Source organism: Mustela lutreola, chromosome 2 (genome assembly GCF_030435805.1).
Source record: "Mustela lutreola isolate mMusLut2 chromosome 2, mMusLut2.pri, whole genome shotgun sequence".
Lineage (NCBI taxonomy): Eukaryota > Metazoa > Chordata > Mammalia > Carnivora > Mustelidae > Mustela > Mustela lutreola.
Window position 1 is genome coordinate 108,751,217 of NC_081291.1, and position 22,787 is coordinate 108,774,003.

General features: G+C 53.1%; 2 protein-coding genes across 2 annotated transcripts; both read left to right on the plus strand.

Annotated features, from left to right (window-relative positions):
* The first annotated feature begins 2,484 nt into the window (after positions 1-2,484).
* Positions 2,485-4,245, plus strand: LRRC15 (leucine rich repeat containing 15). The gene has a single exon (XM_059165211.1). The coding sequence runs from the start codon at positions 2,494-2,496 to the stop codon at positions 4,243-4,245; it is 1,752 nt and encodes a 583-aa protein (XP_059021194.1). The 5' UTR covers positions 2,485-2,493.
* A 6,204-nt stretch (positions 4,246-10,449) lies between these two features.
* On the plus strand, positions 10,450-18,770 carry CPN2 (carboxypeptidase N subunit 2). Its single transcript, XM_059163112.1, has 2 exons — positions 10,450-10,550; positions 16,963-18,770. The coding sequence occupies exon 2, from the start codon at positions 16,966-16,968 to the stop codon at positions 18,610-18,612; it is 1,647 nt and encodes a 548-aa protein (XP_059019095.1). The 5' UTR covers positions 10,450-10,550; positions 16,963-16,965; the 3' UTR covers positions 18,613-18,770.
* The last annotated feature ends 4,017 nt before the right edge of the window (positions 18,771-22,787 follow it).

Here is a 22,787-nt window from a genome sequence, read left to right on the forward strand (position 1 = left end):
CAGTCCTTCTTGTATCCTTGGAATGTGCCAGTAGCTTCCTTCACAGATGCTCTTCTTCTAGGTATCCATGCATAGTTCCTTCAACAGATGCTCAGATATTCTGGTTTCTGGGACTCCTGACCCTCCCCTTGCCCTTCTCTAGCAGGCCTTCAAGAGACAGTTTTGTTATTAGTCTTCTTGAAGTTCAGGGTGGGACTGGGCATGGCAGGACAGGTGTGGCCTGACCAGGGCAGGGCAGAGGAAGAGGGCTAAGATCACATTTGTTTTTCTGGATAGTCTCCTTTCTCTGTTACTATCAATAAAAAACCTTAAATCTTTCTCCTGGGGTGGATGTTGAGTCACTTTTTCTGTGCCCCCTGTTTAGGTTATTCATTTTCCACTCTCAGGTTCTGGACTTGACTTTTGTCTAGGTAGGTTCGTCCTTCTAGATGTGTCCATAACTTCATCTGGCCCCATGTCTCAGCATCTAGACTCTATTGGCCAAATTATTATTCTTTCTCTCCTCCATCAAGCTTTTAATGCAAGATTACAACAGGTCAGGGTTTGGATGGCTGTGAATAAATTTAAAAAAAAAAAATCAAGGTCTGGGTGGGTGAACTTGGGTTCTGTCCTCAGAGCAGGCTTGTCAGCACAGGGCGGGATAAAGGTGCTTTGACTCAAGGCCAGGTGGGGAAGTCTGGATTATTCTGAGTCGTGGGCCCAGACTAGGACCCCATGAGTTCAGGAAGAGAGCCTGAGAAATACCTTCTCCACCCAGCCAGTTTATGTCCTACACATCATCATTTGAAATTTTTTTTCTGACTCAGGATTTTTGCTCATTAAAAGGAGATGCATTGTGTTAAAAGAGCATCAAAGTGCTCACCCAAGAATCTGGAGCTCCAGGCCTTAAGGTCTGAGCCTCAGTTTCCCTGCTTCCTTCATCCCCATAAAATAGTGGGAACGTATGATCAGCAGCTTTTAACCCTTTGGAAGTTAGAGACTCCTTTGAACCTCAGATGGAAGTTACAGAGGCTGCTCTACACAGACACAGAAATCCTTAGTCCCTGGAGTAAGAATGCCAAGATCAAAACCACTTTGAGGCCTTCCTGCCTGGCAGAGTCCATGTTGTGGATGAGCCCGGACAGTCGCACGCATTTGCACAGCACTGTGTGAGACACCCTCACATCCTTTTGACTATTTGTTCCTCTCAGTGGCCTCAAAAGGGGGCGGAGGTTATCCTCTCAACTTAACACATGAGGAAGCTGAGCTTGAGGGCTCTAAGTTTCCTTCAAGGTCCAACAGCTGGTTAGTGGTTCTTAACTATTCATGCAGGTAGAGCTCCATCCAGACCTCCTATCCCCACCACATTGTATACGTAATCTCTAATTATGTAGATAGGTAATTCTCGTCACCCCTGACCTCAAACATTCAACCTTTCATGAACTGGGCTCCACCCCCAGATCAACACCACGCCTGTGGGAGGATCTGGCCCTATCCCCTTTGAGGTCAAAGTGCATCTTAGGTTTTCTGGGACTTACTCACTTACTGTTTCCTTGTGGAAACTGGAACTAGTACTCAGAAGGCTGGCTCCAGGCATTGGCTGAGCCACAAAAGCCTCTTCCAGTGAGATGGGAAGTGGCCCAGATCATTTTCTTTCATTGGGAAGGTGGTTTGAATTAAGTCTCCATTAAACACCTGTGAACAGATTCACAAAGGGCCAGGTGGTCGGTCCTGGTGATGGGGCTGGGCAGGTGGTGCTGGGTGGGGGTGGGGCTGGGGCACCAGGCAGGGGAAGAGCTGAGCTTGCCCTGTAGCCTTTTCCACCAGATCAGCAGTGCGTCCCACCTTAGCTGGCTGCTGCTGCTTGCCCAGCAGACCTCCAAGTGTGTGGTCTTAGCATCTTCTCCCAAGTTCAGGCCCTATTTATTTGGTCTCATCTCCTATATGTTCCTCCTGAGGAGATCGTGTCCAACCAACAAGTTCAGGTGCTCTGGGGGATACACAGATGAGTGATCCAGGGGTTTTGTATCCAGACAAGATACTGTTCCCGCCTTAAGGGACTTATAGGGATGAAAGATGAACATCCCTGCCCTTGAAAAGCTTATCGACTAGAGAAGGACACAGACGGGAACACAGCAAATGCCATACGGTGCCAACTACGGCATGGCCCTAGTGGACACGGGGAAGACCCCTGCATGGGAGGGTAACTAATGCTGACTCACGGTATCTGGGGAAGCTTCCTAGAGATGACTGCATTTGAGGTGGACTTGGAAGTATGGGAAAGATTCAGATGAGGACAAAGAGTACCGTGGGTGGGGGGAATTGCTTGGGCAAAGGCATGGGGAGAAGGTGGAGGAGACTGACTGACCAGACCATAGTAGCATAAGTTGGAGTCTGTGATGATGGCGTTCGAAGGCAATCCAGTGTTTTGCACCAAAGATGTTGGCTTAAATATAACGGCAGTGTCGGTGAGATGGCCCTGACTAACATGAGCTCTCTCCCCTTGTAGAGGCCATGCCGCTGAAACATTACCTTCTTCTGCTGGTGGGCTGCCAAGCCTGGAGTGCAGGGCTGGCCTACTATGGCTGTCCCAGTGAGTGCACCTGCTCCAGGGCCTCCCAAGTGGAGTGCTCGGGGGCACGCATCGTGGCGGTGCCCACCCCCTTGCCCTGGAATGCCATGAGCCTGCAGATCCTCAACACACACATCACCGAACTCAGTGAATCCCCGTTCCTCAACATCTCAGCCCTCATCGCGCTGAGGATCGAGAAGAATGAGCTGTCTCACATCATGCCTGGTGCCTTCCGTAACCTAGGCTCCCTGCGTTACCTCAGCCTTGCCAACAACAAGCTTCAGGTTCTGCCTATTGGCCTCTTCCACGGCCTGAACAACCTTGAGTCGCTCCTTCTGTCCAGCAACCAGCTGGTGCAGATCCAGCCGGCACACTTCTCCCAGTTCAGCAACCTCAAAGAGCTACAGCTGCATGGCAATCACCTGGAATATATCCCCGATGGCGTCTTTGACCACCTGGTGGGCCTCACAAAGCTCAATCTAGGCAAGAATAGCCTCACCCACCTCTCGCCCAGGATTTTCCAGCGCCTGGGCAATCTCCAGGTCCTCCGGTTGTATGAGAACAGGCTCTCTGAAATCCCCATGGGCACATTCGATGGGTGTGGAAACCTCCAGGAGCTGGCCCTCCAGCAGAACCAGATTGGTATGCTCTCCCCTGGCCTCTTCCACAACAACCGTAACCTCCAGAAGCTCTATCTGTCCAACAACCACATCTCCCAGTTGCCTCCTGGCATCTTCATGCAGCTGCCCCAGCTCAACCGTCTCACCCTTTTTGGGAATTCCCTGAAGGAGCTCTCTCCGGGGATCTTTGGGCCGATGCACAACCTGCGTGAGCTTTGGCTCTACGACAACCACATCACTTCTGTCCCGGACAACGTCTTCAGCAACCTCCGCCAGCTGCAGGTGCTGATCCTTAGCCGTAACCAGATCAACTACATCTCCCCAGATGCCTTCAACGGGCTGGCGGAGCTTCGGGAGCTGTCCCTCCACACCAACGCACTGCAAGAGCTGGACGGGAGCGTCTTCCGCATGCTGGTCAACCTGCAGAACATCTCCTTGCAGAACAACCGCCTCAGACAGCTCCCTGGGAATATCTTTGCCCACGTCAATGGCCTCATGACCATCCAGCTGCAGAACAACCAGCTGGAGAACCTGCCCATGGGCATCTTTGATCACCTGGGGAACCTGTGTGAGCTGCGGCTCTATGACAACCCCTGGAGGTGTGACTCAGACATCCTTCCGCTCCACAATTGGCTCCTGCTCAACAAGCCCAGGCTGGGGACGGATACTCTTCCGGTGTGTTTCAGCCCACCCAGCGTCCGAGGTCAGTCCCTCATCATTATCAACGTCAATGCGGTTGTCCCCAGTGTCCAGGTCCCAGTGATCCCTGAGGTGCCCAGTTACCCGGAGTCACCACAGTACCCAGACACACCCAGCTACCCTGATACCACCTCCATCTCCACCACTGACTTCACCAGCCCCATGGAGGACTACACCGATCTGACCACCATCGAGGTCACCGAAGACCGTGGCACATGGGGCATGACCCAGGCCCAGAGTGGGCTGGCCATCGCTGCCATTGTCATCGGCATCATTGCCCTGGTCTGTTCTCTGGTTGCCTGCATCTGCTGTTGCTGTTGCAAGAAGAGGGACCACACAGTCCTAATGCAGATGAAGGCACCCAATGAGTGCTAAAGAGGCGGGGCAGGGCTGGGGAACAGTGCAGCTGCTGGAGGATCTGGGAGTTTCATCGCTGCGCCCCAACCCTGGGTCCACAGAGCGACCCCCCGCTCCCTCTCGCTGGTCCCCGAGAGAAAGGTGTGCATCACCTTTTCCTGACCTGCCTGGTTCTCCTCTAGAGAACTAGAGGAGAACTAGATCTTGTGGGACTTCCTGCCACCAGGGAGATCCCATCCGCCATGGCAAAACCCCGTGGGGTTTCTCATTCTCATCGCTGGGCTTCATTTGAGAAAGCCCTTCTCCACAGCCTCACCAGCTCTCCTCCGACAACAAGCTTCCTTGCGTCCCCGGTCCTGCTGGCCTCAGTAGACTCAATCACCACGCCTGCTCACTTTGTGGGAATAGTCCTCCACAGGGACAGCTTCTCTCTCAAGTAGGATGTAAGTTGATTTCCCTTCCTTCGCTCTGCTCCCGGCCATGGCATGGCTCTCCCCGGTCCCGGCAAATGAAAGGTCTCCCTTGATTTTCTGCTCCTGAAGGCAGGGTGAGTTCTCTCCTCACAGAAGGCTTCCACCCCCTCAACTGGGTTCCTCAGAGCTGCCAAGCACCTGGCTTTCAGGACGCCGTGAAAGAGGTCCCTCCGTGCCTGCAGAGAGAGCCGCTGTCAGCGTCTCTCATGGGATTGATACCCGGAAAAGGAAGACAGGCATCTGGGCAACACATCAGTCTCACGGAGATTTCCAAACCGCAAATTTTGCTTGGAAAATGTTGGTCCTTTGAGGAATAAGATATGTAGAATGTCTGACCTTTAGCAACCTGGAAAATCAGCTTACTGGTACTGGATAGAGAAAGCACCCTGGTCCTGGGGGTGTGTGGGGGGAGGGGGTCCTTAAGTTCATCCCTAAGGTTTGTCTCTTTTAGCTTCTTACCGAAGTATAACACGTACAGAAACGTGGGCGTGTGACTGTGTAGATCACGTGATGTCTCTTCACAAACAGTTCACACCCGTGTAACCAGTATCCAGACCAAGAAACAGGACATCACTAGTATCATCCATCCCAGGCTCTTACTGGAGAAGACAGGCTGGTGGAGATGGGTCCCCATGAGCCAGGACGGCCCCTTGATGCCCCTGCCAGCCTGCCCTTGCTGAGGCCCAGCTGCCAGGGGTGGAGGAGACGATGTGGGTACGTTGTTAGCAGATTCCCCCACCCCGCGGCCCCCAGAACGACCCGGTGAGAGGCAGACAGCAGAGATCCCCACAGACACACACGCTTCTCTGCCAGTGAACTGTCTGCTGCTTAGCAGAGGCCTCTCTGCCTGGGCCTTTTCTGGGCATGTTCTGCCTCTATCTGTTTTTAATTTTCACTTTCCATTTGGGGGAAGTGAAATAGTTCCGAGATGAGATCCTTCGATTGAACAGCCAAGTGTAGTGGAACCTGGTGATCTTTCCAGGGTGGTAAAATTCTCCATCAGTGTTCCAGTCGGCTAGACATGGAAGTTCAGAATGCTCACATATGGGAGGCAATGTCGGGGTACACAGATAGGTCACCCTGCGTCTGGGGGGCTCTGTGGAGTTCCTGCTGCCTGTGGCCTGCTTGTTAAGACTTGAGCTGTCTGATGTACAGTTATCGCCCTCCTTGAGTGCTAGCCACATAAATTCACCACCCTTTCTGCCAGCCATGTACTCACACCGGTAAAGAAATTGTGCTCGTGGCAACTCATGTCTTTGTCCCGACAAGTAGTCTGCCAGTTCAGAAGTGAAAACCGTGACATGGAGAATTTCAGGTTTCTGTGTTTGTCCAGGAAAGAACTTCAGGAGGTGCTTTAAGGATTTGGAAATCCTGACTGGCTCTTACTAGTTTCCTCTGTCCCACAAGACAAATAAGAAATGCCCTCAGACCTCCGTGCGTGATGCTGACAGGTCCCCGACAAAAAGGGTCCAGGAAGGGATGTGTGTAAGAACTAGTTCACCGTATAGTTTTCATTCTCTGTCCCAGAGAATCTGGGAAAGATGGGGCCTGTCAAAGGCAAAAGACATCTTCTCTCCAAGGTAAAACTGGGTCTCCAAAATGTTTTCAGAACATTTATAGCAACTGGGGGACATGTACCAAGACTTGCCAGGAGCCAAAAGGAAGTAAGCCCAGAGCCTGGGACATGGGCATCATGTCCACTGATGGTGTCCTGCCTGATTGATCCTGGGGCCATCGGGGGAGATGGCAGAGAGGTGAGGAAGGAGTCCTTTTTACCCAGTATGTCCTGCCATTCTAAACCCAGAACCCTTGGGTAGTCCTGGCCGTGGGCATGACACTGGAGTTCCTTTCCTCCCGGGCCCAAGATAGCAACATGTTTCTCCAGGCCACAGGTTGGCCCGAGGGCAGCTGTCCTCAGATGTCTCCAGCACCCCCGGCTGGGAGTGGTGAACTCTTTACTCGATGCTCTGAGCTTGCCTGAGTGGATTGGATGGAGCCCTTGAGCCTCCTCTTCCATGGCAGGCCTTTTGGTTCTCTGAACCGTGTTGTCTGTTTAGGGAACTGCCAGAAAAGCTGGATGGAGTTCCCTTTCCAAAAAGACATCGCATTTGCTCACTTCTCAGGCCTGGAGTGAGCTGCTTGGTCCCCCCAAGTTACGGTAGGGATGGAGTCCATTTTAATTTCCCTGTTTGCTCACTGGCCCCTAGGTCACCTTACCAGTCCCAGCAGCCTCCATTTGGAGTGAAGGGTCAGTGTTGGAGGAAAGAGAATAAAAGCCAGTTAGAACCACTGTTTTTCAAGAGTGTCTACTGTGTATAGGTATCTTTGAAACAAAGAACGAGGATCTTCTCTTTAAGCTTGACAACACCTCTCTGCATAGGTACTATTGTTACCCCTGGAAACGAGTCCAAACTCACTCTTTCTTCTGCAGCATTTTCAGTGGGCTGTGGGTTTTCTTTTTCTCTTCACACTTTGTACAAGACCTCATGGCCTGTCCTGGGCTTTTATCTGTAAAGAAGATGGGAATCACTTTCCTGTTGCTTCCTACAGTCTTAGCCATCGGAACCTCCCTTGCTACCGTGTGGATCAAAAGCTTTGTCAATACAGGCGAACATTCAGCTCACCCACCCGCTAAAGAAAAAGAACAGTTTCAGGAATCTGTTTCCACCCTCAGGAAGCTGGTGGAGAGCAGACAGCTAGAGATAACTAGGTACAAGAGCTGGTAACCAGACACTGCTCTGTCCAAGCCTTTAGCTACAAACTGCTCACAGAGTTCAGCCCATGGATCCCACAGTCAGAACGGAACCCTGGGGTGGCTGGGGAGGCAGTGAGTGGGGAGCTCAGGGAGGAAGCCCTCTCTGTGGTTCAGAGAAGGGGGTGGGTGCTTCTCCAGGCCCCTACTTCTGTCAGCTGTGTACTCTCCTTCACCTAAGGGAAGATCGTTTTCACCAACCCGTTGTCTTCATGCTGCCTTCAAAAGTAGATCACGTTTGCCTCACTTAGAGAATCATTGCAAATAGTCCCAGGTGCTTGGTGAAGCATTTAGAGATTTCTAGGCCCCCAGGGTTTTATGGAGTGTGAGCCCTGGTGGGCAGGGTTAGGGGTCCATGTCTGCTGGATGCTACCTATGACAAATCTGGTATACAGAATCAACAATAAATGGTGTACACAGGACACATGCTCTCCGTGGATGTCTCGGTGAAGGGATCTCACACCTGTTGCTTCTACTCCTGTTCATGAATGCGAGGCTGACCCAGGCAGACCCTCGTGGAGAACAGATTCTGAGCTGAGAAAAAGCCTTTGGAAAGTGAGTGGGGAACCTAAATGCAATAGCACATGATATCTCTAGGCCACTGTGGCTGGAAGGAGCCTTAAGAATAGGTTCAACCCATTTTATAGATGAAGAAATTGAGATCAAGGCAGGAAATGAGTTTCCTCAAGTCCCTAGTGAACTAATGCCTGAGCTCACGCTGCAGCAGGTCTCCAGACTCCCAGACTGGGGGTTCTTTTATGTCCCCAGAAAGGCACTCATTTAACCTGTCTGTGTGCACACACACATACGCACATACGCACAAGCACACATGTGTACAGACTTAAGTGGGTGAGACTCTTCCTGCACGCTGCACGTTCCTATCAGAGCCTGGCACCAGTCTCAGTGGGTTACAGGGCCTAAGAAGACACCCTCTGAGTGAAGGTGTCTCCCTCCAAAGTGTCCAGGTGTCCTCAGGACTTTTCCAGGTCTCCGAATGCCAGGGACTGCACAGCCTGCGACACAGTGTGTGAGAAAGGGGTGATCTGCTCTGCTGTTCTGTCCCACTGCTGTGCCCAGGATAGGCACTTCCGGTTGTATTTTCCTGGGCTCTTTTAGCTCTTAGATCCTGTCTGCCAGGTGTAAGCTTGTCCTAGGAAGCTGGGCCCAAACGGGTCAGTAATGTGCTCACGGTATCATGGGGCCGGACACTGTTGGGGGGGTGGAGCCTGTCGTCCTTCCCTCACCACTGAGCCTGTCGCCTCAGACGGGTCTCCGGAGATTTGGCTAATGGGAAAAGGGGTTACAATCCTCATCCTATATCCCAGAAGGTCCCTAGAGTTCTTAATGCAAGTCTCCCCTCTGCACATGCGCACATACGCCCAGGGTTCTGCCGGCTGCTCCTACCCGGTTTGATTTCACGCGTGTGCGTGTGCATGCACACACACACACACACGCACACACACCCAGCCTGGCTCGCTACCACACCCATTCCGCAGATGGGCAGGCAAAGACTTGCAGAGATTAAATACTTTGTGTAAGGACTGGTTAGTTGAATAACGAGAGTTTGAACCCAGATCCCAGTGAATGCCCAGTTTCTCTGGTTCACCGTGGCACTGGTAAATAGACAAGCTCTCTCTCTAGAACTCAACGTCAGCGCCTCAAGAAGTCATTCAGAGCGCAGGGAAGAACGGACTGTTCCCCTAGCCTGGCTGTGGGTCTGCTCCAGAGGTGTGCCCCCTTCTCTCAGTTTCCCCCCCTGGCTGTTCCTGGAGTACAGTCTCCTGTGGCTGTTGGCCTGCGTGCTGTGGAGGACGGAGTGGGGCGCATTGTGTTGCCAGCCCCTCTTCCCTCTGACTCGCTCCCTCGTACCGCTGCCAGAGTGTGGATTTGTACTATGTCTCCACGGAAAGATGTTTCCTTGCTACAGTCTTCAGAACGTTGGGATTTAGCTGATGAAAGCCACTTGCATACCTAAGAAATATTGGTTAAGTCGCGAAAAGAGTGAGATAGATATTAATACCACACAACGAGTTTTAAAGCCATCAGTCTACTTTGAATTGTAGCCTCTGGCCGTTGAAAACTACCGATGCTGCTTATCTAAATCATGCCTTCCCACTGTACCCCTTAAAACAAAGACACACTTAGCTATGTGTGCGTGTACATACATGCGTGTACACACACACACACACACTCTCTCTCTCTCTCTCTTTACCTCATCCTGCAGCCCCTGGATGGACATCTCCAGACAGGAAAACCACCATTTTAAAAAAAGATTTTATTTATTTATTTATTTGAGAGAGAGAGAGCATGAGCGAGAGCACAAGCAGGGGGAGCAGCAGAGAGAGGGAGAAGCAGGCTCCCCACTGAGCAGGGCCCTGGGGCCATGACCTGAGCAAAGGCAGACATTTAACCAACAGAGCCACCCAGGTGCCCCAGGAAAACCCCTATTTTCCAAAGCAACTTCTTTCTTCCTTGGCTAGCCCTGTGGTGAAAGAGTGTCTTTCTGTATTGGGCCCCAATTCACCTCTTTTCATCTTCTCTCCTTTCAACTCAGAGAGGGTTTAGAAAGTTAGTTCATGAGACAAACCAGCAAACCAAGGAACAAGCCCACAGCCCTCTTAGATTTCCTCCTGGCATTGAGAGCCAGGAAGGTGTCTGTGGCCAGCCGTTCGTCTGTCAGGCTCCCAGCACCGGTCCGGCCTTTCACTGGGAGGGGGTGTCAGCGTGGATCCCTGGCCCCGGTCCTCACCCCTGCATCCTACTGGAAAACTTAGAAGTCCTGGTGGATGCCCCGGGGCCCTAAATGTGCCAGGCCTGTGATCTTTGCTAGATTTTGGCCTCAGTGGGGATCTGTCTGTGGGAACAGTCCAGGGTCATTCTGTTAATCTTCAGAGGCCTTGCCCCAGATTCTCCTCTCCTGTCCTGTGACCCTGGTGACATTCCGGGAACACTTGTCCACGTGAGGGGAGGGACCACTGCTGGGAACTTTGATCAGCTCTGGGGCCGCTGGGTTCACACTGATCATAGACACACCAGACATACTTCTGCTCCCTAGAAAGAACCGGACCTGCTGGTGTGTGTCCTCGTAGCCCCTCGAGGTAGGTCTCCTGGGGTCTGTGGGGACGGGGGAGGAACCTGGCCTCGGGTCCCAGCTCTGGGGCAGAAGAGAAGCAGGCCACTCCTCTGAGGGTCAGAGCCTGGCCCTGGCTCCAAGCAGGAGACACCATGCGTGTCCTCTGCTGTGGGATGAGAAGCCCCCGTGACCCCCAGCTGGGGTGGTCCTGGTCTGGGGCAGGAGGCAGGTGGCAGCAGGGGGGTCCTGAGATAAAGTAGTCTGGGCTCTGTGCTCTGGGAGTGCATAGGGAACAGTGGGGTTGAGTAGGAAGACCATATGTCCAAGTTTGCCTGGTCTCATCTTCATTTATGCCTTGTTTATGCCATCCTGTGGCTCCCCTTTGAGTTCTGGTTTCACTGATATAGTCACTCCAAGAATGAAATCTGTAGGTAGCTACCTATTCACTATTCACTACTATTCACCTACTCACTATTCGGCAGGTATTGTGTTAAATGAGTTGTATTTACTATCTAATGTAAACATATGTATTGTCCAGTTGGGGACTCATTTTAACCCTAAGGGATGAGGTTACAAACATGCATGGGAAAATTGAGGCTTAGAGTGAAAAAGGGACCTGTCCAAGCCCACGCAGCCTGTAGGGAGCAGTGTCAGAATCTGCACCCAGGTCACAGCCCTGGCAGAGCTCAAGGGCATCCCCCTTCCACTAAAGCACAAGGGGCACAAGACACAATATACGGGGGACCAAGAGCTGCAGACACACTTGGGTCAGTTCGACACAGCACACCTGGTCTGCACTCAGCTCTGGGCCACTCAGAGTTGGGTGCACAGCCCTGTAAGACAAGCTGCAGGAAACATCCCCAGTCCCCAGGAAGTCACAGTCAGACGGGCGCAACTGACCAGAAGTTAGAGCAGAAGAACCCAAGAATTCCACTGAGGACGGGAATGACCTGTGGGGTCCTTAGTCAAGGATGGCTTCCTGGGGAAGGCGTGACTTGTGAGGGCCCGGGGTGTAGTTGCAATAAGGAGGCACGGGGACATCCTAAAGCAGAAAGGGCTGTGTCAGTAGGAGTTAGAGGTGGTGCCCTGGCAGAAGCGTTTGAAGAAAGGGGAGTGCTCCGTTTACAGCTTCTTTTTCTTCTTCTTCTTTTTTTAGATTTTATTTATTTATTTGAGAGAGAGTGCTCGCACACAGGTGAACAAGCGGGGGGAGAGGCAGAGGGAGAGGGAGAAGCAGGCTCCCCAAGGAGCAAGGAGCCCGACAGAGGGCTCAAGCCCAGGACCTTCGATTCATGACTGAGCCACTTTGGGATCATGACCTGAGCCAAAGGCAGATGCTTAACTGACTGAGCCACCCAGGCACCCCACAGCTTCTCTCATTTCACTACGCGGGCTCTCTTCCACCAGGGCTGCCCGGAGCCTTCTTGATATGGGTTCTAGGGAGGGGAGCAGTCCAGGAAGCCCACAGTATGCGTTCAGGGGCTATGTGTCTTACATGGTAATCCGAATGTTTATGACTTTCATTCATTTTTTTTAAAAGACTTTTATTTATTTATGTGACAGATAGAGATCACAAGCAGGCAGAGAGGCAGGCAGAGAGAGAGGAGGAAGCAGGCTCCTTGCTGAGCAGAGAACCCGATGCAGGGCTTGATCCCAGGACCCTGAGATCATGACCTGAGCCGAAGGCAGAGGCTTAACCCACTGAGCCACCCAGGTGTCCCATGACTTTCAACCTTATTACAAATGTGACCTGTTTTTTTTTTTAGAAACTGTAGAGAATTTCTGATAAAACAAAAGGAAAAAGTGAAAATCACCCACCATTCTGTTTTTCAGAGATAACTACTGCAAATAGTTCATGTATAATCTGAAGCTTACTAAGAGCCATGGATAGTCACTTCATTAATATGAACGTGTGCGTCGAGAGGGCCTTATTATGTGTAACAAAAAATGCCCCTCTATTATCTCTCAGGAAATTTCCAGGGTTTTTGGAGCTCTGTAGCAGGAGTCAAGGCAAAGACCAAATATGTATTTCTAACTATATCACCATATCACAAACTCAATGCCGGTTATCTCAGTTAATTACCACAACTCGAACAAAGCTGTCATTTAGGTAGTGGTGTTCCTATCATGATTGTTTTCCACTTACAAATGCAGAAACCAGACACCTCAGACAAAGTGGGTAGCAGGTTGGGGAGGGCCAGCTGGCTGGGACCGGGGGAAGGAGGAACTCTGGAAAGGAGACCCGACAGCTGGACTTCCCAGGGGACTTGGATGAGGCCATCAGGAGCTCCGGGTGGACCTCTGAAGCCCTTCTTCCTGCTCCCAGATGTGCTGGGGCTCAAGGGACAGAATCCAGCCCTGTTGATGATGCAGACCGCAATGTAGCCATCCCCGAGTAGAGCAGTAGTCCCCTGACAGTCTGGGATCCGGGCTCTGGGCTCCCGTCACCCTCTGGTAGGAGTGAGGGTTGGCTCTGCGGTGGATGACGGACTGGCTTGGGGCACACACAGAAATATATCAACCCAAAAGCAATTTGAGAAGGGGAAAAAGTGCATTTGCAACCAGTCAACCACTCCCCTGCCCCCACCAGGGCCAGAATCCCCTGGCTTGCTGAGAGCATGGAACATTTTTTGTGGGCATGTGCTGGTCTCTGCAGAAATGCAGAGGCGGTTTCTCAGAGAGATGCTGGAATCTTCTGGCTGCTCCCCACAGTCCCTTCCGGTGCTGGCTTCCACAGTGCCCAGGCAGGGACGTTCTCTGTCTCCAGAGTCCCCAGTGATCTGCTCGTGAGGGCAGTTGGGAAAGGGGCCCATGGCCAGGGTAGCCTAGCCGTAGCCATCAGAATCTGTGCTCCTCTCAACCAAAGGCAAAACAATGATAAGCTTCCCTTGGCTGGGAGGAAAGAGCCAGAAAAAAATGCTGTAGAGAGACATCTTGCTGGTCCATAACTGGGGCGGTTGGATGATCTCATCAGGTTTTCCATGGCTAACCCCTGTGACAACTTGAGAACAAAGTTGGGGCTGGTCCATGCTCAGAATAATCAGGGTCATTAAGGCTCTACTGCTGAACGCTCACTGTGGGCCAGGCTCTGGGTTTGTGCTTTCCACACGGTTTATCTGATTTGATCTTCAGAACAGCCCCATGAAGAAGGTAGTACTGAAGCTTGCTGTTGGGAAGATGAAGAAATGGAAGCACAGAGAGGTCAAGCAATTCAGCCAAGGCCACAGAGCTAATGAGGGCTAGGGACAGGATTTGTACCCATACTGTCTGACTCCAGAGCACAAACTCTTAGCCATTCTAGAGTGATGTGAGAAGGAGTCTTGGGTTGGGGGGGGGGGATGTTTGGGAACATTCCATTTCCTGCTTCCTCCAACAGCATAGACCGGGGCCCTTTCCTGAACTTCAGAGGCCCTGTTCTGGTCCTCTTCCTACCTTGACACCTCCAGCAGCGAGAAGTTTGCAAAACCAAAGGCACATATCCATCTGGAGGCTATGCCCCTGTTTTCGATCATGCTTCAGGTACCCAGGAACAAGGGCTTGTGTGGGTCGCCTCCTCAGGTCTATCTCCCCTAGGCTGACCAGGTCCCAGCAGTGCCCACCCTTAGGTATGAGCGGACAGACAGCAGGTGAGGTCCCTTGTATATGTTCGCTCATGTCCACTCTAACGGAGGTTTTCTGGAAACTGCCTTTGAGAACCAAGGACTGAAGGGGTCAGCAAGGAAGGGGACTGGCACAGTATGCATTGTTATGCATTATGGCGTGTTTAGGACAAACATTGCTCCCTCTTACCCTCCAGAGGAGGACAAATCCCGTGCAGTCTCATGGTCTGGCTGGCGATCACTCACTGGGGTTTGAACCAAGCCCACGCAGGTCAGCGTTGGGCCGGATGCCAAGCACACGTCTTCCTACACTGGGGACAGCCACAGGGAGTCATCGTGTCAGGGAACTACACTAACTGCCTAGGTCGAGGAGCATACGCCCAGGCACCGTATTCCTGGGGCCAGGGAAGGCTTCTTTGAGGATCCTTGGGGGTGTTGTGTAGGATCTCCAGCACCAGCCTGGCTGGTAGGCGGGGCTGGGACCATGGCCATCCCATCTTTCTACAGCCTGAGCCCTGCCTTTATCTGTAATACACCTCAGATGAGTGTATGCATTGTTATGCATTATGGCATGTTTAGGACAAACATTGAGTCCTTAGGTCAGTGTCTGACCTAAGGTGCCCCCTGGTTCTATGACCCCCAGGCAAGCAGTTACAGAGCTCAGCTTTAGCCCGAGACTCTATTCTCCGGCGGTTGCACGTAGAAGCTACAGACTCACGTGTCCTGAGTGGCAGGCAGGTGCGGCTGCTGTGAGAGCCCTCCCCTGCCACTTCTTGCGGTGAACTCAGCATCGGTGCAAGCGACAGAGGGGGCTCGAGGGAGACACGCACTTTCTATGGGAGAAATGGTCCCTCTCTACTGATTAGGCAGAAATATTCCTGGAAAAACTGGACTATTGAGTGTCTGAATAGGAGGAGGGTACAGGGAGTTTTCGTAAGCGCCGTGTTTGCCCATGGAGAGCCCTTTGGCCTGACGTGGAATCGCGGGAGGGAGGAGGCAGCCAGCAGAGGGCAGCAGAGACAAGGCCAGCAAAGAGGGTTTGGGGCCAAGACACCCCAACATGGAGCGGATTATGAGTGTTTTCTGGGGACTGGTAAACTGAGAAAAGTTAGGATTATGTTTTTCAAGGTTTTTTTCTTTCTGTCTGTCTTCCTTCCTTCCTTTTCTCCATCTCTCTTTTCTTCCTCTCTCTGCCTCTCCTTCCTTCCTCCCTTCCTACCTGTCTGTCTCTTTCCGGTAAAGCCAAATGAATTCTATCTAAAGGACATTCTGTTCTTCCTACTTCTTTGGTGTTCGAATCACCTTTCTGTTATGATGGTGGCTTACAACTTTTAACAATAATTAACAAGATTTATTAATTTCTCACTCCACGTCAGACACTGACCTAAAACTTTTGGCTGTGTTCTCATTCAGTCCTTACAATTATCCTGACCTGGTCAGCACTATCCCTATTTTACACACCAGGGAAGTGAAGCACAGCTGGATGGAGTAACACACCCAAGGTCACACAGTGAGAATGAGCTAGAACGTGGTGGAGCTGGTATTTGAACTCATGGAACCTGGCCCCCGACAGACCCTGTAAATGACGGGTGGGAGCTGTAGTGGCCTGGAGGACAACCCCGCCCCCCCCTCCCCGCCCCGGACAAAGCCATGGGGCAATTAAGCCCAACTCCAGCTGGTCTTGTCATGTGGGAACGTGAGCTCCCTGCTCCTAAATCATCCTGAAATCTGGACATTTTAATGTGAGATTTCTCAATTTTCTATGTTGGCTCGTGGTTCACATAGGAAAAAAATGAGCCATACAACACACCTGGAAGCTGAGGCACCAATCTGTGAGCTGGGGTTGGATGCTGGCGTTTAAAATGATATTTTTAGCTGACTAAAAACTTCATCCTCTTTTCTTATTTAAAACAAACCCTCAAACCCCCAAATCCACTGGTCTGTAGAATCTCTGCATCTGGAATCCTCCTGTCCAGATGATGTTGGAAAGTTCCATGGGCTTAGTGGTGGGAAGGCGGGGGGGGGGGGGGTGGCGGTGGGAAAGGAGCATTTCGCAGTGGTAGTAAGGAGCAGGTGACTAATTCAAGATGAGAGCCTGTTTATTGGGACGCTCAGGTAGCTCAGTCTGTTGGGTGCCTGCCTTCAGCTCAGGTCATGATCTCAGGGTCCTAGGATCGAGTGTCACATGGGGCTCCCTGCTCAGGGGGGAGCCTGCTTTTCCCTCTCCCTCTGCCTGCTGCTGCTCCACCTGCTTATGCTATCTCTCTAATAAGTAAATAAAATCGTCAGGAAAATAAATAAAAGAGCCCATTTTCTCCCTGCGGCTGCTCTCAGCCCCAGCTGATGTACAAGAGCACACAGCTAGTCCATCATTAGGCTCTGCAAGGTGCTGAGATTTGGGAACTCAGGAAGAGTTTTGGGTTAAAAATTCCCTGTGCACTAACAACCCGCTCTGATTTTACACATTACCTGAAGAATTCCATACTACCCACGGTCTCCTCCTTTTCCTCTTTCCATGACTTTTAATCTCACCTCCACCCTTTCCCTCCACCTGAAAGCACATGGGAAGTCCAGGAGACCTGGGTCTTTGTCTTGCCACTAACCTGCTGGGTGGCTGTGGATAGGCCACGTGACAGCCCATCAGGAGGTCCGAACCTGGGTCCCAGGAACCTTGCAAGGCTGCCATGAAGCTGTATGAAAACAACCACTGAAAACACATACTGTCCCAAGGGGTGGCCTCCCTGATAGAGTTAATCCCCATCTCCTGGCTGGCCCAGCCCGGCGCTGGCCGCCCTTGATCAAGGCGTCACCTCTGTTCTCTCTTCCTGCTGGGATCAGGAGATGCTGTCCGGAGCCTGGCTGTGCTGGGCCGGCCTCCTGCTCCTGGCCAGGCCCTCCCGGCCCTGCCCTGCGGGCTGTGACTGCTTCATCCAGGAGGTGTTCTGCTCTGATGAAGGGCTGGCCGCCATCCCTCCAGACATTCCGCCCCATGCCACAGACATCATCTTTGTACAGACCTCGCTCACCACGGTGGGAGCTCGGGCCTTCAGCGGCAGCCCCAACCTGACCAAGGTGGTTTTCCTCAACACGCAGCTCCAGCACTTCGGGCCCGACGCCTTTGGGGGGCTGCCCAGGCTGGAGGACCTAGAGATCACCGGCAGTGCCTTTTCCAACCTCAGCGCCGACGCCTTCTCCAACCTGACCTCCCTGGGGGAGTTCACCCTCAACTTCAACGCGCTGGAGGCTCTGCCCGAGGGCCTCTTCCAGCAGATGCGCGCCCTGGAATCTCTCCAGCTGCAGGGTAACCGGTTCCAGAGCCTGCCCGGGAGGTTCTTCCGGCCTTTGAGAGGGCTGAAAGCCCTCAACCTGGCCCAGAACCTGCTGTCCCGCTTGCCTGAGGAGCTGTTCGAGCCCCTGGGGAGCCTGCAGAGCCTGAAGCTGAGCAACAACGTGCTCTCCGGCCTGCCCCCCAGTGTGTTCAGCCAGCTGGGCTGCCTGCGGGAGCTCTTCCTTGATGGCAATGCCATCAGGGAGCTGCCACCAGGAGTGTTCGCGGGGCTCTTCCGGCTGGAGAAGCTGTGGCTGCAGCGCAATGCCATCGGCCACCTACCGCTTTCTGTCTTCTCCTCTCTGGGCAACTTGACCTTCCTGAACCTGCAGGGGAATGCGCTGCAGGGGCTGCCTGCCGGCCTCTTCGCGCCCACCCCGGGCCTGCTCGGCCTGTCTCTGTCCTACAACAGGCTGGAGGCCATCAGCGAGGATGCCTTTGCCAACCTGTCCAGCCTCAGTTCCCTGACTCTGTCGCACAACGCCCTCACCCATCTCCCCGCCGGCGTCTTCAGGGACCTGCAGGAGCTGGTCAGGCTCTACCTGGGCAGCAACAACCTGACGACCTTGCACCCAGCGCTCTTCCAGAACCTGTCCAAGCTGGAGCTGCTCAGCGTCTCCCGAAACCTCCTGACCACGCTCCCCGAGGGCATCTTCGACACGAACTACAACCTGTTCAACCTGGCCCTGCACGGCAACCCCTGGCAGTGCGACTGTCACCTGGCCTACCTCTTTGGCTGGCTGCGTGAGTACAGCGACCGGCTCTTCAACATGCAGACCTACTGCACTGGCCCCCCCTACCTGAAGGGCCAGCTCCTGCCCACCTTGCAGGAGGAGCAGCTGGTGTGTCCCGTCACCGGCAACCGTCTGGGCTTCCAGGCCCCAGGGTCAGAGGACGGAGAGCTGGGGGGCCCCTGGGACCTGGATGCGGAGGAGAGGGCGGTTGGGAGCCGGTGCACCTACAGCAACCCTGAGGGCACTGTGGTGCTTGCCTGTGATGGCGAGGATCGGTGCCGCTGGCTGAATGTCCAGCTATCCCCCAGGCCGGGGTCAGGTCCCCCGGCACTAACGTTCAATGGCAGCCAGCACTGGGACTTGAAGTCGAGCTGCGGCTCCGTGAGGATCACGGTGGCCATTGAGGCCCGGCCAGAGGGGAGCTAGGTGCAGGGCGTGCGGAGCTGGGAGCCTGCCTAGGTGGCCTCCGGGGGCCTGCCCAGGCCAGAGGTGGGGGCCAAGAGGGAGCTGAAGCCCTGCCTCTACAGGTGCTGGAAGGAGCTGCATTTCCCAGGTGGAGAAGGTGTTGCTGCAGGTGGCATGGGTGGGGGGTGGGGGTGGGGGGGGTGGGGGAGGCTCCATCTTCTTTCCACTTCCTCCCTTCCTCCTCCTTCCTCCTCCTCCCTCCTCCCCGCTTCTGTTCCTATCACCCAGGCGGAGCCCTACCTGGGCCTTCCTTAAGCTTTGTAAAGCTGTACTGGATTCTGGAGAATAAAAGAGCATTCTCCCTGGTGTTTCTTGATGATCTAACGGCCACCCCACTCTCACCCCGCCCGAGGTTCTGAGCCTCAGGCATCGCCCACCCTGGTCCTGTTTGGACTTCTAGCTCAAAGGACAAATGTCCCTTTCCATCTCTCTCACCGGAAAGTTGCTTTCAATTGATACAGAGAAAAACAAAGGAGGTGTGAGAAGCAGAGGTGAGCAGAAGGATGAGGGACAGAGGTCTGACTGGTGTGTGTGTGGGGGGGACTTGTGTCATTTGGGGCCACTTCCAGCACCATGGCCAGGGGAGACCAGGATGAATGGGGGGCCTCAGGAGGCTCCGTTTGGCTCTCCCCACCCCCATCCCCATCTGCCCCCATGGCCCAGCAGACAAGGGGGCTGCTCCCTGAGCCCGGAGTGGGGAGGAGTGGTGAGCAGGGCTTGGAGGTGCATCAGCCTTCAGCTCTCTGACAGCATCTGCCTCTGTGGCTGCCTGTCCCCTGCGATGGTTCTCCTCTGGATCACAGGACCCCACGCTCTCACCGCCCGGCCATACCTTCCATCTCCCAGCTGCCCATCTCTTCTCTGCTGGGATCTGCCAGGGGCCTACTGTCCGGCCTCCCGGGGGAATCTCAAGTGTGTCCCCGGGATGACCTGCATCTCACCTTGGGCCCAGGATTTCACTGCCTCTGTGAGGAGATACCTGCCTGCTCTGCAGCGCTGTGTTCGATTATCCCACCACGAACATGTGTAAAGCAAACCCATCCCGGCTTCCTCCGGGATTTCCCTCCAGCAAAGCCCAGGAGCTGGGTGTGTTCTCCAGTCTCCCCTCCCCTTCAATCCTCATGGCCCACCCATCTGGGAAGGCTTCTGAGCTTCTGAGCACCCGTCTATCCATTTCCCCCTTCCTATCCTCAGCCTCCAGTGTGCAGCCACTTTCCTGGTTCTCCTGCCTCCGGCGTAGACAGGTCTGAATGAAATGCTGGGGAAGGAGAGGGACACACGAATCTGATGTCTGGCAGGCCCTCCAGGAACTCACTCAGGGTCTGGCAAGTGAGAGCTCAGACAAGGGTGCACATCTCCTGGGTGGCAGGCAGGGTAGACAGTGAAGCCATGAACCAAGGGCAGGGACAGGTTTGGGGAAAGGCAGGAGCATGATGTCAGCTGCAGGCAAGGAATTGCAACTCCTCCTTCGTGTCCAGGGATGCCCTTTAAAAAACACGCTTCCCAAGGCTCAAATCAAAACCACCATAATCCTAAGGTGATGGAAGGTAATTGAGCAGATATGCCAAAGGAACAGACTCCCAGATTCACTGGGTTCAATTCCCAGAAGCATTTGGATTAATATTCCTTTTTTTAAAAAAAATTGTATATATTCATTTGAGAGAGAGGGAGCTAGAGAGCACGAGCAGCAGGGAGGGACAGAAGGAGAGAAGCTGACTTCCCGCTGAGCAGGGAGCCCAATATGGGGCTTCATCCCAGGACCCTGGGATCATGAGCTGAGCCGAAGGCAGAGACCTAACTGACTGAGCCACCCAGGCACCCCTAGATTAATCATCTTAATCAGTCCTCCAAGGCTGGGGAACTGTGCCATCTCTGGGATCCCAAGGCCCTGAGTGTCTGTAGGTCCTGTAAGGCCAGCCCCAGGCTAGTGCTCTCCCAGCCCCAGGCCCAAGGCCGGCTCCATTAGACTGCTGGCTTCCCTCTGGGGGTGATGCCCGCTGTCTGGTGAGAGCATCACCGCCCCAGTACATCTAGTACATTCTAGTGCATTTCCCCCAAACTCTAACTCCTTATTAAATTAAAATAGAATCATTTCTCTCTGTGATGAATGACGTTGGGGAAAGAGCCCTGGCTGACGGCTAGGGGCGGGGTGGGCTGGGCAAGCGGCGTGTTCTCCCTTTCCGGTTGGCTGGGCGACACCAGAGTCGCTGTGCTCTTTTGGGTAGCATGGCCGAATTTTACAAATAAACATATACATGTTGCATGGAATGCATACAAAACTATTTGTAGCTTATCTGAAATCCGAGATTAACTGGTTATCCAGTGTTTTATCTGCTGACCCAACCACCCGATGGACATTGGGGAAGCGGCATCTGTGGTGTGGGGAGTTCTGACCACTAAGGGGGCCACAGTGTCCTGAGGGGAAGCAGGAGGCACTGAGCAGCCCTGCAGTTCAGACTGAGGGCAGCAGAGAAGAGACTCTGAGTGTGCCCCACACCCCAGGAGTCCTTGTCTCCTTGTGGAGCTGGCCCAGTCTGGGGTGGTACTAACGCTTTTAATGGGTTCCAGGTTAGAAATCAGGACACTAGGCTCCCTCCTTCCTTAGCATTCCGCCTCTAGCAAATCATGGCTCCTCTCCAGGTCTTTCCTCAGCTATAGAAAAAGAAGTTTCATTCTTTTCTTTTCTTTTTTAAAGATATATTTATTTGGGGTGCCTGGGTGGCTCAGTTATTAAGCATCTGCCTTTCGCTTACATCATGATTCCAGGGTACTGGGATCAAGCCCCACGTCGGGCTCCCTGCTCAGCGGAGAGCCTGCTTCTCCCTCTCCCACTCCCCCGGTTGTGTTCCCTCTCTTGCTGTCTCTCTGTCAAATAAATAAAGTCTTTAAAAAAAAAGATTTATTCATTAACTTACTTGAGAGAGAGAGAGCAAGCGAGTGAGCAAGTGAGCAAGGGAGCACAAGGGGTGGGGGCAAGGGCAGAGGGGAGAGATACCCCTAAGCAGACTTCCCACCTGGCATGGAGCCCTATATGGGACCTGATTCCATGAGCCTGAGACCATGACCTGAGCCAAAACCAAGAGTCAGATGCCCAACCGACTGAGCCAGGCACCCCAGGAGGTTTGTTTGTTTGCTTTTAAAGATTTGATTTATTTATTTGAGAGAGAGAGAGAGAGAGATCACAAATAGGCAGAGAGAGACAGAGAAGCAGACTTCCCGCTGAGCAGGGAGTCCAACCCGGGGCTCATGATCCCAAGACCCTGAGATCATGACCTGAGCCAAAGGCAGACGCTTAACCCACTGAGCTACCCAGGTGCCCCAGGATTTTGGTTCTTGATGCTGATCGAACCTCAGAATCACCTGGAGAGGTAAAGGTAACCCCAGCAACAGGCACCTGGGAGGGCCCTCTTTCCAGAGATTCTGCTTCAATCGACCTGGGGCAGAGTGACCCAGAAAACAGTTTTATCTTTAACTCCCGCAGAGACTCTCACACCGAGCCAAGGTTGAAGAGTTGGGCTCTATCTTGTCCCGCACTGGGTCTCATGGCTGTTTGGAGCTAGACCCAGGGCAGTGGTGCGAATGCTAGCTCGGTCTGACCCGCATGCTGTAGTGGTCTGGATGAATTCATGAATGAAATGAGCCATGAAACGGGCCATATAAAAAGATTTCGTAGGTGTTCTTTTTTCTTGTTGGTGTTTTTAATTTTACCATCCTCATGCCCTCTGGAGATCTTGAAGAAGCAAGCTGGCTGCAGGCTACCTTGTTTTCTTGCTAAGGCATCCCAAAGCCCCTCCTTCCAACAGGTGGGACGCTTTGCCCTCATGTCCTGAATGTTCCACAGTTGGGTGATTCCCTGCCACTTGCCAGCAGTGTAACCTTGGGCACCTACTGTAGCTCTCTGTGCCTCAGTTTCCTCATGCGTACTGTTGATCACAGGCTTCGTGGTGCCCACTTCACGGTGCTGTTGGTGAGGGGGAAATAAGTGCATTCATGTAAGAAGGACACACGGGTTCTCAGAAATGTTATCTGTTATTATGATTTCTAGAGAAGTGTGGTAAGTGTGGCAGGCAGGAGGCAAGACCTTGGCCTTTGCATTGGTGTGAACTCTTCCCATCCCTGTTTCTGGGAGGATATTA